This window comes from Sebastes fasciatus, chromosome 10, assembly GCF_043250625.1.
Source record: "Sebastes fasciatus isolate fSebFas1 chromosome 10, fSebFas1.pri, whole genome shotgun sequence".
Lineage (NCBI taxonomy): Eukaryota > Metazoa > Chordata > Actinopteri > Perciformes > Sebastidae > Sebastes > Sebastes fasciatus.
The window spans coordinates 26,476,202-26,493,980 of record NC_133804.1 but is presented as its reverse complement, the minus strand read 5'-3'; the positions used below and the strand labels follow the sequence as shown (position 1 = coordinate 26,493,980).

The 17,779-nt window shown below is 38.6% G+C and overlaps 2 protein-coding genes across 3 annotated transcripts; both read right to left on the bottom strand.

Annotated features, from left to right (window-relative positions):
- Positions 1-842: 842 nt before the first annotated feature.
- Positions 843-6,143, bottom strand: spata4 (spermatogenesis associated 4). The gene is made up of 6 exons (XM_074649205.1): positions 5,909-6,143; positions 4,233-4,362; positions 3,769-3,887; positions 2,992-3,212; positions 2,784-2,885; positions 843-2,617 (listed from the first exon to the last, which is right to left on the bottom strand). The coding sequence occupies exons 1-6, from the start codon at positions 6,007-6,009 to the stop codon at positions 2,523-2,525; spliced, it is 768 nt and encodes a 255-aa protein (XP_074505306.1). The 5' UTR covers positions 6,010-6,143; the 3' UTR covers positions 843-2,522.
- Positions 6,144-7,577: 1,434 nt separating this feature from the next.
- Positions 7,578-14,398, bottom strand: asb5a (ankyrin repeat and SOCS box containing 5a). Of its 2 annotated transcripts, XM_074649203.1 has the most exons (7): positions 14,008-14,398; positions 12,409-12,488; positions 10,879-10,986; positions 10,505-10,655; positions 9,902-10,036; positions 8,407-8,598; positions 7,578-8,188 (listed from the first exon to the last, which is right to left on the bottom strand). In XM_074649203.1, the coding sequence occupies exons 1-7, from the start codon at positions 14,207-14,209 to the stop codon at positions 8,061-8,063; spliced, it is 996 nt and encodes a 331-aa protein (XP_074505304.1). In that variant the 5' UTR covers positions 14,210-14,398; the 3' UTR covers positions 7,578-8,060. The 2 variants fall into 2 exon arrangements, with proteins under 2 accessions (XP_074505304.1, XP_074505305.1); XM_074649204.1 differs by lacking the exon at positions 10,879-10,986 and having other exon boundaries at positions 14,008-14,397.
- Between the last annotated feature and the right edge of the window lie 3,381 nt (positions 14,399-17,779).

Here is a 17,779-nt window from a genome sequence, read left to right as displayed (position 1 = left end):
ATCTCACGGTCATCTGTAGCTAATAGTCTGTTGAGGCTTTGGAGATCATATCATTACAGCATTGTCCCATCTCTCTATTGAAAGCCCGGGCTTCTCAGACCACATGAGAAGCCAGGCAGTCAGCCAGAAACACTTATCATCCTGTCATCCGTTTTTCACTAGCTTTCACACAGCTCAATTGTACTGTACACTGAGCATCCACGAGTGCTCGGAGATTTGGGACCAACAGAGTGATCTCAATCTCAAAGTGAATCTGAGTGGCTTTGGCACCAGAAAATAACTAAATCATGTCGTCCACTAAGTGTGCAAAAATAAGCACACAATGGAGGAGATAATATTGTTTGTTTTGCAGGATTATCATGGATGTATACTTGTGCTTTTTCAGACATTCATGTGTGGATTAAATTGGTTAGAAACTATACACTTAAAAGGGCAAGTCAATAAAATACAGGTGTTGTTAATGCAGGTCAGAGTGAAATGAAATGACTTCCCTTGCTAGTCTGGTATAATTAATTACAGATATGTACGCAGTGTTTAATGTAGCACCAGCAGTAACCATAAAGCAAATTAGTGACAGAGTTTAATATGACACCATCAGACAAGACTGTTAATTCTGATTGAGATATAGTAAGAAGTAGCAGCGAGCACGGCTCCTAATCTTGGAACAGCATCGGGTGCCCGGTAGTGGTAAAGACAGACGAAACAAATCACCGGCACTCACAGATAAAGGATCTTTCTTAGTTTATTCTGGGCAAAAAAACGAAAGTGTCAGAAGCTGATGATGGCTTATAGCCTGAAACACGTTAGTTTTTTGCCCAGAATAAACTAAGAAAGATCCTTTATCTGTGAGTGCCGGTGATTTGTTTCGTCTGTTAATTCTGATTGACCACAGTACCAGCCGAGTAAAGACCACAAACCGGGAATAAAATATTTTGCAGTTGTGTTATAGTAAATTAAATACAGCTGATGTGTGTTTGTTTATCCCCATCTGTAAATTTCTTTGCCTTTTGAGGGAACAAAAATGTATAAAACCATGCAATTTTAAATTTAGCTTCAACCGAAAACTTGATTGTCCTCAAAGATAAATGCATCGTGCACACATTCAGTTATAAGAAGCTGTTGGTGCCCCCCTGAAAATAAAATCAGCAACTGCCAGACCAGGAGCAGAATTACTCTCCTATAACTGGCTCAAGATGACTAAATAATTAAAAACATCAAAATGTGTCTGTCAGGACGGATACTTCTGCAGTCATTCACGTACAGTATGTACAGATAAGATGACGCGACACAGCCCTGAGGTGATCCAATGAAACAGCACAACATATGGTGCCATTAACTCTGATGATCTGCCTGTCAAGTAATCCAATATTCAACCAACAAACCCAGGATCCATGTTAAACTTGGACAGTAGTTTTCTAGCTAAGAGACTTTGGCTCTCAAGATGCTTAGAAATAAAATAGGATGAGAACAGCATGAACAACTCTGTATGCAAACCGTGAGTGATCTAATACATCTCCTGTTTGATGTTTTTAAATTCCCTTCATAACCAATGAAGTGAGGGCCACACAATCAATATCACACGTGTGGCATTTTTACCCACAATCACAATTGTTTAGCTTCTTCTTCTGCTCTAAATGGCACAAGATGTGTTGACACTTAATTTGTGTCACCATAGGCAACGTTTTATTGACATTTTTAGCCTTTAGTCATCAACACCTTTGACAGTCAAGGCCAGTGATTCATCATTCAATATTCCTAAAACATACACACACTCACTCCATTCAAGTGCTTAAATCTATTCAACCAAGGGCTAGAAAATGTGGGGCATTGAATGAGAAACAAGACAGACAAAAAAAAGCTTGCATGTCTTCATTTCACAGTGACTCGTTATTCCCCAAATCTAGCAAACCAATTTAAGAATCTGTTATTGGTTGCCTAAAGTGGCGCTTACCAAATTGAATATAATGATATAGCATAATTTTACCAGCATTTGGCAGGTGGCTGATCATAATTTCTTAGGGTGCAGATTGACAAAAAGGTCCATCTGTTGCCTCGGTGATGGTAAAGAAGGGAAGATGCATATTCAATAATTGGCGAAGGAACTCAGGAATAGCATTTAAGCACTCAACACAGTGAGCAACACAAACAGATGAAGAGTAAGGCCAGTCAATTTCTGCTGTATACACTGATTTATTTCCTCTTTTTGTCAATGGGACACCTGCAGCAGTGGATTTTAGGCTGAAAAAAACATTGAGAGCTCTGCTCACGACTCAATGCTGCCACCTACTGGTACAAACTGACGTAGCTCAAACATGATGGTAGGGGCACTAGAACACTACATAAGCCATAACAACAGTGACGTCTTCTGTTTTTCCAAAACAAATTATACTCCAGTAAATACTTGTGAGGCATAATAGTTAAAAAAGACTATGCTTTGAATAATTGTGAAAAAAAAACATCTCACTACATCAAGTGACACACAGACAATACAATAATAGAGCGCATATCTCCGTCAGGTTCCTTTAATAATTAAGCAGGTAGCGTCTGACGGGCTGGTGCACCTTTATCTCCTTAAAGGAAACAGCAGCTCCGCTCCATGTCGACGGGTAGCACAACTCTAAAACAGCAGAAAGAGACATTACGGCCTTTTTTTAAAACAAAACTGTCATGATTTGCCAAAAAACATTAGGATCTGCAGCACCCAAATGATGCATTTGAGCACATTTACAGAATCAATATTCTCTGATTATTGCTGAGAGAGAATATAAGACTTAAACACTTACTTGATGTAGTGTCTCCAGATGAAGCAAAGCACTCATCGCTGCTGGATGGCACAGGGTTTTTGGCTGCCAGCCGACCCAGATTAGGCTTCACTTCAAAACGTCCTATCATGAAACCAAAGAAATTGTCCAAAGGAAAAACTGATGAGTTATACTGCCACCCTATATTTGCCCCCTACAGAAAGCCCGGTATCACCCCTGGGTGACTCACCAGGGTTGAGAACCCTCTCTGCAGCCTTGTGCTCCAGGTGCCTGTGGAGGATGACTCGTGCCTTCTTCTGGATTGTGCTGATGTCGGGCTCGGCCATGATCTCTGTCATCCTCAGGTTGTTCTTGATGGCCCTGGAGGCTGTAGAGCGGGCCAGCGTTGGCAGAAGCTCCTGGTACTCCTGGTCAGTAAAGTCTGACTCTGGGCCCTGAACATGTCTGATACTGAGAAGGAAGATTTAAAAAGTTTACAGGATAATGTTGCTATATTTAGGTTTTGTGAATATCATTTTTACATTGTGCAAATGTGCTTTATTGCAACTGACAAGCATCCTCTTCAGTTGTGTTTATTTGGGTTCAAGTACACTAGAAGCGGGTTAGGGGGTATGATGTTTTTTAGTTTTTTTATTGCCCACTTATTGTTATGAAAATATCTTTGTGACGCAGCTAAAGTCATTGTACAGTATCAGCATCCTGTACATCACAAGCAGTGATGTGATACCTTTTTAACAAGTATTGCGCCTCCTGCGATTTGAAAATTGCACTAGGCCATGTTGCTATTTCAATAAAATTGATTGATTGATTAATTGTGCAGCCCTAATTTTTAATGTACCAATATTAAACTAAACTGTAAAAATGATGCAAAACAAAATAGAATAATTTGTTTTTATAACCTCCAAGATGCTATATAAACCTCTTCTGTCTGGTTAAAGCAAGAAAGGAGCTGATGAATTGTGTGAACTGTGTTAATTTCCCTGCCCTGCTCCCAATCAACACTTACCTCTGGTTAGTTAACATAGTATAAACCTCCTGCACCAACAGTTCAGCTGCTCCTGGTTTACAGTGGATGCTTCCATCAATGACCTCTTTCATCAAGTGCAGATGCTGCTTCTGTAAAGACTGGGACAATAAAAACATTTGGTAATTATCTAACTCAAAATAAGAAAGTCCTGTTTTGGATCCGACAAGTACATGTAGGTAAAGAAAATATCACAATGGGTCTTCAGTATAGATTATTTTATATGTTTTGATAATTAAGGAGTTCTGTTGTGTGCTGGTAGGTTGAGCTATATCAAAATATCAAAAAATGTGGGTTGGACACCTAAAAATAGTCATTTTTAAAGCAAATCCACTAGTCTACAAAAGGGAAATTAAACCACATTTAAACCAAATGCCAACTGAGCTGAACAAAGAGACATTTCTTCACTGCTCATTATATCTTTTAGATTCCCCCCCTTCTCTTACCCTCTCTATTTGACTCCAGTTCATCTGTTTGGCAGAAAGCGATGTTCCTTTTTCATATGAACGCACTGGGAAGTATGGGGGGTAATAGCGAGACAATATCTCTGCCACAAGGTAACCATTGGAAAAATCTCTGGAAATGAAAAGCAGGGAGAACAGACTGAGTTTATTTACTCTACCAGTGAAACGCAGTTTGCTGTCTTGGCACCGTTGGAAAGCACTGATGTTTTCTCTCTTATCCGTTTTGTGTCCCTTGATTATTCATATTTTATCTACAGTATTTCATTATAAGTATGTGTGTTATATATTTTGCTACTTTTTGTTTTATGGTGCAACAGGACACACCTGTAAAATATATATTTAATCCCAGTGAGGCCCTTTTTAAGGTTAAATCAAGTTTTCATTACCGCTAACGGCGCATGGCAGAGTTACACTCAATAGTAATGACTATGGATCAATTGTTAACTGAACTAGTGAGAGGTGATAGTGAACAGGGGTTCTCAAACTTTTTGGGGCCAGGGATCCCTTACAGGAGAGAACATTTTCCAAGGACCCCCTAATAATCGAAACACCGATTAAGCAAAAAGGCTCACTACCATTTGTACTCTTAAATGCCATTGGAAGTATTTCTATTCTAAAACTTTTCAACCTAAATACTTCAAACAGAGGGTGATTGTATTCAAATTGCATTTGGACTCAACTTAACAGGATTTATAGCCTATATTGCAAGTAGTTGATCTTATAAGCTTTCAGAAAATGAACAGTAGCAAGACTGACATAGTCCTAATAAAACCAGATATTTAAACTTAACAGTCTAAGGATGACTAGGACTATGTGCGGCAAAATTGCTGACACCACCCTGAATGACTTGAATCCTCTATTCCAAAGTAGGACCTTGAAGGAGGCTCAGTCGGTCCTAGCTGATCCCCTGTCCATTGAGTTCAGGTTGCTCCCGTCAGGCCGCAGATACAGTTTGCCTAAACTTAGGACCAATAGGCTCAGAAATTATTTTGTTCCGACTGCCATTGGTTTCCTAAACAATGCCCTGTAATGTTGTATGTTGTAAGCTTTTGTATATATTGCCTTTAATAGGCTATTTATTGTGTTTATTGTATTTGTTTGATGACTGTGTGGTACTGCTGACTGTACAACAAATTGCCCCTAGGGGATAATAAAGTTTTCCCTGACCTCGACTTTCAGAAAGTGCTTCAACTTTAAAATAATGAACGTTTTGCTAACCTGAGTGGGAGTGATGGACACAATATGCTTGCTATATTGGTGCAAATGGTCTCCATATGTAGATATGCACTTTTTAATGATACAGATTTATAATTTATTAGTAAATTATTTTATAATCACTGATCTAGCTAACACCCACTATTTATCAAAACCGCATTACATTTGGTTGAATTTCTTTCGACATTAAGCTGGCTAACCTTTGTTTTATCTACCTGCTTCACCTTAAATAACACCTTAGCTGAATCCTATTGAAAGAACGGTTAACAGTAACCTAGAGCTAACTTTATAAACAATAATATACAGGCCTATGTTACCAACACGTGTAGCTAAACTGGCTTTTCAACTACATTTATCCCGGTTTTAAAGTCTGAACATTGACCTGCAAATCGTTTTTTATCAATGGGATGTGTACAGTAAGTTCGTTTAGTTTGTGTAGTTACCTGCACACATTCTTCGGATAAAAGGACAAGTCGAGGCTCTGCAGCCATTTCACCACTTCTCTTGGCAGTCCTGTCTTTTTGGGAGACTGTGCAGAAGACATGCTGCTCTGAGAGCTGATGAAATGATGAAAACTAGAAACAAACAGTGTTTTTTACTGTTACAAGCCGCTACAGTTTCATTATTATCTATGGTGGAGGCGCACTGGACCTTTTTTGTTGTTGTTTATATCACCATGACAACGATACGTCACACTTCTTTTGACATGTGGCATGCGTGCAGCACACAGACAGAGGTGGGAGTTTACTGCCCCTCAGAGGATGTAATATTAATACAGCATGTTATGGATGAATTCCAAAAGAAATCATTTAAATCATTCATATGGATAACAATCTGACTTTTAATATATTGAATTGGTTTTGCAGGTCAACAACGACTTTTTTTTTGCCTAAGACAGGGGTCAGCAACCTTTAATATCACGTTATATTACGTGAATAAATTCATAACTTTACGAAAAAAGAAGTCGTAATATTACGAGAATAAAGTCATAACTTTACGAGAAAAAAAGAAAATAACACGTTAAATTACTACTTTATAATATTATGACTTTATTCTCGTAATATGACTTTATTTCTCGAAATCTCAGATTTATTTTTTTCCTCAATGTGGCCCTAATACTCCGTCGTATCGTCGTACCATAAACCTATAACAATGATAAATAAAATGAAAATGTAAACAAAAAACAGTTATTCATTTCCATATTTAAAAACCCACAGGGAGCCACTGGAGAGGAGCTAAAGAACCGCATGTGGCTCCGGAGCCGCAGGTTGCTGACCCCTGACCTAAGAGAACAAGCCAAGTTTCATGTTGACAGGTCCCGGATGACTCTTCTACAAATCTCATGATGTTGTTGATGTTGTTTTTTTACTGATTCTTATTTCTTGTTTTGTCGTCGGACGATTTTGTTTGCTTGTTGGGTGTCTCTTGATTAGAATTCTATGCTGGTCATATTTAGTCGGGGGATGACCGCTAGTCATCATTGTACTGCTTTGTTTTCTATCATTGTCTTGATGATTATGCTTGTTCAATGATGCAGTGCTGTTGAGTCTGTGCTATTTTTACGGTGTATGCCATGTTGTCTTTATGTTTTATGTTGCACTTTGTGTTGCAAAACCAATTGCCCTGCGGGGACAAATAAAATTGAACTTGAAAAAAAATGTGTTTACCAGTATATATTAAACTGACGATTAAGACATTATGACATACACAGTTTTATCAATACAAACATCATGAAATTGTGAAATTAGTCAATACAAAATTTGAAACTCATCCCAATATTATGAATTGTGAGTTCATACTACTACTTCTATTCATATGATTTTGTTCATAATGTCTGGAGCCAGAGAAATAGTCTATTTCTGTGTCTGGCGCTTTATTTAAATGCAGTATTAGCTAGTGTCTCAGCAACAGAAACAAACCCTCGCTGCTCCACTCCCTCATATTTTCCATTTGGGATTTAACAGTAAAGTCAGCCGCCTCCAGTTGTCAGTATTCAGTAATCCAAGCTTTAACATGTCAACTATTTTTGTTTTAAAAATGTTTGTGATAATTCTCCCACTGCACCTCCTAAGTCAAACATCATTAGCAACACAGACATATTTTGGAAGGCACCAGGCTTCAAAACAACTTTAATCATCTAGTAGTGTGCCATACATCATATATATCAAATGCAAACCTATGAACACTCATTCACATACTGTATATTGTGCATTTATATGACATCATAATCTCAAAAGTTTTCAAAGTTTATTACTCTCTGGTAGCTAGTGCAACTATTAAGGCATCTTCTAAATACAGCAAACCTGAATTGCAAATAATATTGTATTTATAATATTTTTAACCATAATTTATCCAGGGAAGGCTAAGCCTAGGACTCTTTTTTAGAAACCCCCTGCTTTACGTTGTCCATCACATATGGGATGCACGCCAGCGCAGCACAGCTTGGTACAGCCAGCTCTCCTCAGTGACTTAATTAATTAACTGGTAGCTCAAATTAAAGGTAGGAAGAGTTCATGGAGTTGATTAGCTCTTTGTGACAAAGGCTTATTATTTCTGTAAGTCCCATTTAGGCAGGCAGTCTGATTGTTGTGCCTGTCATTGGTACTGCAGGTAGTTCCTTATCCTGTTGGGCAGGGGAAGGTGGGAAAGAAGGTGGAGTCTGTCACGGCCGACGCAGCACCTGATGCACTGACGACACAGCTGGCTCAGCAGTCGCGGTGTAACTATGAAAATGAGACAATGAGTCATTATATAAGCTGGTCCTAATGCATATACCATTAACTTTGGTTGGACAGCATGCTCTGTCCTGCTACAAGCTCAGATAAAAGGAGAGTAAAAGGACATCTTTTATATCTGTTGATGGAGTTGTTCAAACCGAGTTTAGACATGCAAACATAGGTCTGTTGTGGCCTACAAAAACAAGTTAGAAGCGTTCTTGTACCTTCATATATCAGAAGGAAACCCTCCGTTATACTGCTGGGTGGAGCCACGTCTACCGGCCTCTGAAACTCTGTGTTCCTGGCGTTAATGTCTGCACCGAAGTCCAGCAGCAGCTTCACTACAGCCGTGCAGTCTTTTTCTGCAGCTGCATGTAAGGGTGAATCCAGGGATTTGCCTTTCTGTACATTTGCACCTGTATGGAAGGACAACTTGATTATCCATTCAGATACGTCCACTGTTATATAATCAATATATGTTGTTCATTGTAATCCAGGGCTTACTTTTCGACTATATATTCTTATTTAAATGTTTAAAGTAACTGCCTCTCCCTGTTGCTCTCTACCATAACATTGTATTACATTTCCCAGAAATTACTTTCAACAGCCCTGAGAGAGAGGATGGATGTGAACTTGTTACTTTCAATCAAAGGTAGCCAGCAGTATGGGCATACAAATAAGCTCGAAAGTGTCATCAGTCAGCTGTGGGCTACATGTCACTGCTGTGCCGCTCCTCATTCAAATTGCAACACGTAGTCTGTCTCCATTAGTGAGGCCAGTACCGGTAAAAAATATATATATATATATTTTTGCTTCCTCTGATTGAATTGTCCTTATATGATCTCTAGAAAGAAACGTTCAGCAGTTTGAGGAAAAAACTGACAGACTAACGCCTCCCGCTGGAGTTAACCGTTGCCTTGATGAATCACATCACTGATGAAAAATAAAGCAGTTTTGTTGCTGCTGCTGGAAATGCCTGTCATCTGCAATTAGGTAGTTAAGCAGGAATAATGAAAGTACACCAACATAAGGACGAACAAATGTTTTTTTTTTAAGACCTGCTCACCAAAGATACTGGTATGATATGAAACTAAAAAACCTAAAGAATCCATTGGTACCAACCATGTCATACTAGCTTGTCGCAAAGGAGGTTAAATAACGCTGCAAACTTACGCTAAATTTTGGCGAGGAATAACTAGCATGGACATTTTCAAAGGGATCCCTTGATCTCTGACCTCAAGATATGTGAATGAAAATGGGTTATATGGGTACCCATATGCCCACTTTATGATAATCACATTCAGTTTGGGGCAAGTCATAGTCAAGTCAGCACACTGACACACTGACAGCTGTTGTTGCCTGCTGGGCTGCAGTTTGACATGTTATGATTTGAGCATATTTCTTTATGCAAAATGCAGTACCTGTGAAAGTTTCTGGACAATATTTGACATTGTTTCATGTTGTTAATTTATTTCCAATAATAAATATATACATACATTTGCATAGAGCAAGCATATTTGCCCACTCCCGTGTTGATAAGAGTATTAAATACTTGACAAATCTCCCTTTAAGGTACATTTTGAACAGATAAAGCCCTAGTTTGTGTATATATTTCCTTTTTTTTTTAAACGTGCTTGTGCATCTGTGTCTGTGTGCTCATACAGGATGTGTGGCCGTCTGTATGGAGATGTAAAGATCGACACTGTGCTGGGAGCTGACCTTCCCTCAGGAGTTTCCTGGCACACTCCAGCTCTTGGCAGACGCAGGCCGTATAGAGCGCTGTGCCCAGGTGAGGAATGTCCATGTCCACATCTGCCCCCCAAGTCACCAGAGCCTCCACACAACCGTAATGACCTGGAAGTAATGGACCATGAAGACGGCAATCAGTAAGTGACAATGCGAGATAATTCTCCAAGCTGTCTGCTCGGGTCATGTTGGGATTTATTTTTAAAGCTATTTGTCACAGTGCAGGTTTGTTAGAAAGTGCTTTATAGCACAGCAGAGGACACAGACACAGGTTGAAAGACAAGGATCTAGTGTAAGCTGTAATTAGTAGAGTTGGAATTACATTTTGGTTCATTTTATATATTAATAAGAGACATTGAGTGGTAATGTTAAGATATTGAATATCAGCAGCAAACACATACAATTGGTATTGGTTGAATTGCATGAATGAATTGCCTTGAACCTGACCATGTGACGCTGTTTAGATGTATTTAAAAAGTCAATAGAAAACTATCTAATATATTAGTTATATTATATTAGTTTGATATATTAGTTGGTGCATTCCATCAAAATGCAAAATACTTTGTCACAATATACCTTTGCTCGTCGCTTCGTGGATTGGTGATGGATGGTATACGAGTCTCTGGGGTTTTGCTCCATTTTCCAAAAGAATTTCAGTGCATGCCACACTGCCCACTGTACAGGCGTTGAACAGAGGGGTGACTCCATCAATTGTGGAAGCATTGACCTGTAAACACATTTTCCTTAAATCGTTATTTTTAGGCCTTGTTTAACCATGCAAGTTGACTAATAGCAACAGCCTGGGGGAACAACAACTTAATAGCTCTACAGTGACTGTAGGAGAGGAGCAGCATTGCTCATTTGTTACTTCTACCCAGATTTTCCCAGCCGTGGAAATGACATTTGACCTGTGCAGTATAGCCGCAGTGAAGGGCCAGTACGTGACTTACATTTGCTCCTGCATCAATGAGAGCTCTGGCACAAGCGACATGGTCTCCAACACAGGCCTCGTGGAGGGGTGTCACATGGTCTATAGTCAGAACATTCACACTGTGACCCTGGAAACAGCCACAGATATTTAGATATTTATATGGTGCATTAAAGCAATACATGACCTTTGTCAACCTCTATTGGTGAACATCAGGAATTGCAAGAACATTAACAAAAGCTCATCTTCTCTCTTATAAAACAAGACCCATCCTCCACTGTTATGGTTGTCGGTAATTGACAAACTATAATGTACACTCACATTTGAACAATAGCGATTAATAAGCTCGCTAATTAAAGTGCAGACCCAACAGAGGCTTGGTAAAGAGCTAATAAATCACCATGGAGAATACTGTAATGATATCGCTGCTTTGTCGTGAGCTTGTCGGAGTTAAGAACAAGACATTGTTGGCTTTGTAGCTGTAATGGCTTACTCTCTCGTAGCACTCCCCTCAATCTGTGAGCAGCTGGAAATACAAGTGGGAGAGGCGATTCTCCCAGTCTCACATTTATTAGTATTTGGCATTAATCAGCAAATTCTGTTGACACCCTTAGATACTGCATATAAATGTTATGTAATACTGTATATTATTATTATTATTCTGTGCTGTGTTTATTTACCTCAAAAACATGTTTTAGTGATGTATTGTCTAAGATGGCAAGTCATGGTATTGTGAGCTTACACAAAAACGTCAGCCAATTTCCGACATTTACTTAAAACTAGGGCTGTCCATCGATTGAAATATTTAATCCCGATTAATCGCATGATTGTCCATAGTTAATCACAAATTAATCGCACATTGTTTATCTGTTCAAAATGTACCTTAAAGGGAGATTTGTCAAGTTTTTAATATGCTTGCTTTATGCAAATATATGTATATATTTATTATTGGAAAGCAATTAACAACACAAAACAATGACAAATATTGTCAGTGGAAGGTACTTCATTTAGCATAAAAAATATGCTCAAATCATAACATGGCAAACTGCAGCCCAACAGGCAACAACAGCTGTCAGTGTGTCAGTGTGCTGACTTGACTATGACTTGCCTCAAACTGCATGTGATTATTGTAAAGTGGGCATGTCTGTAAAAAGGAAGACTCGTGGGTACCTATAGAACCCGTTTACATTCACATATCTTGAGGTCAGAGGTCAAGGGACGCCTTTGAAAATGGCCATGACCGTTTTTCTCGCCAAAATGTTACTTTCTGTAGGAATGCCAAAATTTAGTGTTGAGAACTAATGGAGGTGGAGATGGATCAAGTTCAATAAAACATCTGTGTTGGATGGTACCAATTAGATAATTACATGTATCCCAGATAATCCTAGCGACTCCTTACTTTCATCCAAACCTCTGATTCCTTAACATCTAAACCAGGAGTCTACAAAGACACTGATACAAATTGAATTACACAAAGGACAGTTGTAACAGACCCCACGTGTCCAGATGAGAGGATGAACGTATCTCTCCCACGGGATTGTGTTCTCGTCACCTGTAAAATGAGTGTCTTCAAAGCCAGGAGGCGGCCCTGACTCGCAGCATCATGGAGGGGTGAGCGGTCCGCCCAGGATCCTGCAGTGAGAATAACAATCCAGTACTTACTTCCATTTCATTTCACTTAATAATGACAGGGAAGCACTGGCACACACAGCATGTTTAACTTGAAGCTTGCAGATCCGGTTGTAAAACACTCTTTTATAATAGAAGATAGAAATTAAGCATCATGTATGTACCAGTGAAATCGTCTTTATGAAATTATTTGACGTACCCTGATATTATTACTACTTATCAAATCTTGTTTTTTTTATCATGTCTTATAATATTCTAATTCCTTTATTGTTTAATCAATTACAGCTGCTTAATGAAATCCCAGCCACAAATCTAAATGTATCAATCCTCCATCCTGTTGATATATTTATTAAGGTCATGTTTTACCCTTTGTGTTCCAAGAGTTAATGCATGGGGCAGCATATTATTACGTGACTAATGGTGCTTGAAAAGTCATTAATGCAGTATAACTCAGCACATTAACACTCAATTCACACGAGATATTCATATTTTCTGTGGCCATTTGATATAAGTTTGGTCTGATTCAGCACACCTGAGTCAATGTCCATAATAACAGCCGACGCGTTCCACACGTTATCATCATCATTCTCACCTTCCTTCATTTTTAATTTGAATTCATAGATAATAATCAACCTAATGTTTTCTATTTAAATTCAAGCTCTTTTATTTATGCAGCCTATTTTCCCTTTGACTGACACTAATTTGAAATACGGCTATAAAAGACCCAGCTACAGACATCAAACATATTTCTTAGAACAAGGAAGACCGTTTCTACAGGACCGTGACTAATACCCTAGGCTTAGCTAATTAGTATTCCACGGAGTAGGTCCTACTTTAAATTAAACATCCCCTTGAATGATAGATACAGATTATGTTGTTGTCGTGTCCCCTCTTCCCCCAGAATGCGCCTTCGAACTGCCTGTCCCTGAGAATGTGCAGTGTTGTTTTGGTTGCTGTCTGAGTGTGAAAGGGTGCACTGCATAGCTGGGAATGGAAACTAGGGCAGGATGGGGGTGGGCGCGTGAGGAGGGTGGGGTGGTGGGGGTATCATGACTGTGTTCTATTAATACATTAGAGAGAAGGAACTGCCAGCGTACAGTGTCTTCGTTTAATATTGAATGTACAGTTCAGGATTCATAAGTAGCTATTAAGCTGATGAGAGAAAAGTCATTCATGTCCATAGTTTGTATTAATGTGAATACAATTAATGGTTCTTATACTCATTGGATTAGCAATGCAGCATTTATAGCTCATTTGTAAACACGGAAATTGTGAGTGTGTGTGTATTTGTGTGTGAGCGAGGAATACTACAATTTATATCTTATATTCTACCTCTGACCTTATACACCTGAGGTCAAACATGTTGCTTTGGTGTATTGTGTGAACAGTATTGTTGTTACACCAAATGTGCCTTTGGTTAACAAATATATTAAAATGATGTAGTTTGTGGAACAAAGAAAGCACCTCAAGACAACAACAACCCCTTTAAGACTTTTTTGATGTTCTTCCTCAGAGTACTCACTGCGTTGTTGACATTCATAGAACTCTGCTGATATCCTGGCAGCCTCTTTGCGGTTCCCGCGGACAATGTAGAAGTATGTCAGCAAGTTGAGAGAGATCTTAATAAAGAGCTTAAAGCAGAACAGTGCCAAGATGCTGAGGTAAACATTGGACAACCGGGCCATGAAGTTCTTGTTGGCGAGTTCCTCTGTTGGGTCTGACATTTCCTCCCGACACGTTACAGAGGGGCTTTGGTTATGATGAAGGCAGGATCAGATACCACCGCAAAAAGCACAAAGAGTAGCCTGCTTTTTCTCCCAGTGTGTACTGACTGGTTGGCTGATCCAGACTGGAAAAAAAAAATGCCCTGCAGCTGCTACTGTGCCTGAGAGCAACTACTGCAATGTTAGTGTACAGTGTGTGGGTGTGTTCACAAGTTATACACATTGAGTTTTACACACAGTGGTGTCTGGTACTGTCACAAATGTGACATGAATGGCTTGTTTGCATATATTTTAACTCATGATAGTATTGAATTCTGGATAAATTAGATTATTATTTTTATGACAACAGCAATTTCAAGCTTTTTAAATATGCTGATGAAATTACTTTAGTGGGTCTTTTTGATGATGTCTCTGTTTATTTTTGCTCAGGTTTACAAGCTTGAATGATGGTGTTAGTCCAACTCATTGTTAATTAGTGCTGTTTGGGCCGGAGTCGATAACGTTACTCGCTGCCTTCGCCGCCGCTCTCTCTTTCTTGCTTCACCACTCACTTCCCACGTGCAAACACACTCTACGCACTGGCTCTGCTACAAATTGCTCTAGAGAGGGACAATCATGTTTTCAAGTCGGCCACCGTAGCTCTCCAACACGTTTGGTACACAGGAAGACGTTTCAGTTGGTTATAATCTCCTCACCTCACCACTAGATACCGCCAGATCCCACACACTGCACCTTTAAGTATTTGGGAACACACATAGATGACAAACTGAGTTTTACAAACAATGTTGATTGTATATGTACGGAAGTTAGTCAGAGAGACCCCTTCTCAGTCTTGACGTTTTAGAAAAAGTGATGTCAGCCTGCTGGAGACATCAGGGAAGATAGTAGGCCGCCAACAAAAGCAAATCGATGACCTCTACATCACTTCTGTTCACAGGAAAGCCCTGTCAATCATCAATGACACAACACACCCTATGAGTGGGACATGTGGACACTTGCTAAGTGAATAGGATCATTTTGTACATGTAATGATAGATATACACAACAGAATAAGCACTTTGGATACATTTTGATTTTGGCAATTTAAACTAATATATTTTTTATTTATATTTATGATATAGAATTGGATGCGGTCTATTGAATATTGCAATTACAGTGTGATGCTTATTCTTAATCAGTACTTGAGTTGACAGGTGAAACATTGGTACTTAGACAATTCTAAATTACCTTTGAGACCAGTCAGCTCATTTTGTACACTATTCCAGAGGGAAATCCAAAAATTCATCTTAGAGGTGTAAACCACGTCGGGGAATGTCCGAGGAGGCCACATGAGGTTAACAAGCTTTGATTATTTATTTAATGAATAAAATAGTTAAAGGAATACTTCACCTACAAAGTGACTATTTGTTTATCAGTTACTCACTGCATGTTACCTTGAATTCTTGAAGAAAAGCTTTGTTTTTCTCACATGCCTCCACGGTGAATGGAATATCTGAAAACGGAGTGAATCTTTGATGAATTGAAGTAAATGGAGGCCAGGTTTAACAAACAGCAAAACTACATCAAAGCATTACCGTCTCATGCACGGACTCACAGTGTGCCTGCGCAAGCATGAGACTGTAGTGGCAGAAATGTTTTAATTAGTAAGATTTGGGTGAAAATGCAGGTGTTTGGGAAGTATTGAGCATACAACTGGATAAATTAGACTTGGATTATACTGCACGAGTTGTGAGAGAGTTTGTAAATGGATGTTTTAATGTAGTTTTTCTGTTGTTAAACCTGGCCTTTATTTACTTCAATTCAGTAAGGATTTACTCTGTCTTTCACCGTGGAGGCATGTGAGAAAAACAAAAAGTATTCTTCAGGAAATCAAGGTTATACACAGTGAGTAGTTGATATTCAAATGGTTATTTTAAGTGACTTTTAGTGACTTATTCATTTAAGTAATAGCAACTATGTCTCTGAATGATGCAGTCATTCATGCACAGAGGGCAACATGAGACCTACACACTGCTGGAGAGAAATTCAAACCTGATCAGCTCTGCGTATAGTGTTATAAAGTATAAGAAAGAAATGTCTTTGTAACAAAATGTACTTGAATACGGATGATAGGGGTCTTTTAAGTCTTCGGCTTACTTTAGTTTAATTATGTCATACCTTTTATGCAAGAGATTGCATATACTAAAATGAATCAGGTTGTGTAAATGTCTGATTATGTCCTCCAAAAATATAGGTACAATTCTGACGCAATACAGAAAAGCTGTAAACTTGTCACGAGTTGTGCACACTATATTTTTCCTGTAGATTGTATTAAGAGAAAGAATGATTCATTAAAATGAAATGACTCTCCTCCAATCAGCAACAATCTAATATTGTATATCATGGGAAACAGAAAGTTAAAAAAAGTGAGAAGCATAATTATAATGGATTGAAAGAGTGAGCTAAAATCGGGTCTTTTTAAGGCACTGCACTTGGGAGATACTTTATAGCACCTATTACATACGCACAGCTGATCGGTTGTGTAGGTCTCATTCTGCCCTCTGTGAAACAAGATGGCACCATTCAGAGTCATAGTTGCTGTTACTTAAGTCTTTTATTCGTTAAATAAATAAACAAAGCGTATTAGCCTTACATGGCCTTCACTGACGTGGCTTACACCTCTAGGATGGCCCACAAGTCAAATGTTGGACCTCCCTCTGGAATATTAAACAAACAAAAACCAGCTGACTGGTCTCAAGGGTAATTTAGATTGGTCTAAGTACCAATGTTTCCCCTGTCAACTGAAGTACTGATTAAGAATAAGCATCACACTATAATTGCAATATTCAATAAACAGCATCCAATTCTATATCATAAATATGAATAATAACCATATTAATTTAAATTGCCAATATCAAAATGTATACAAAGTGCTTGTTCTTTTGTATATAGCTCATCATTACATGTACAAAATGATCCTATTCCCTTAGCAAGTGTCCAAATGTCCCACTCATATGTTTGTTTTTTTCATCTTTATTGATACGTTTATTAGGATCCCCAATAGCTGCAGCAATGCAGCAGCTATTCTTCCTTCTGACATCCACAAAACAGATTTCTTTGCATAGAGACAATGTAACCATTACAACTTACATAGAATAGAATACAATTTATTGTCCAGTTGGGGCAGGAAAATTGTCTTTGGTCTCATCCATGAAACACAAAATATGTCCACAAGATAAAAAAAAAAACATTACATTAACAGAGGCTAGTGGGATAACGTCATTATAGCTAACAATAACTGCAGATTAGCGCAGATTAAAATAATTTGTTTCCATTTGTGATGTCACAAATATACAATATTTAGACCATTACACAGTTTCAAATGTAAACATTCTAAATGTGTCCCAGTTTATTTCCTGTTGCAGGGTATGTAAATAACATCAGCTGACGGGAAGTAAACATGGACCCAAACTGTTGCCTAGCAATGCAATTCCATTGCAATTCTGTTGCAATTCCGTTGAAATGCACTAAAACGGAGCGTTTCAGACAGAGGGTAAATAGAGGTATATTCAGACAGACAGTATGAGATAA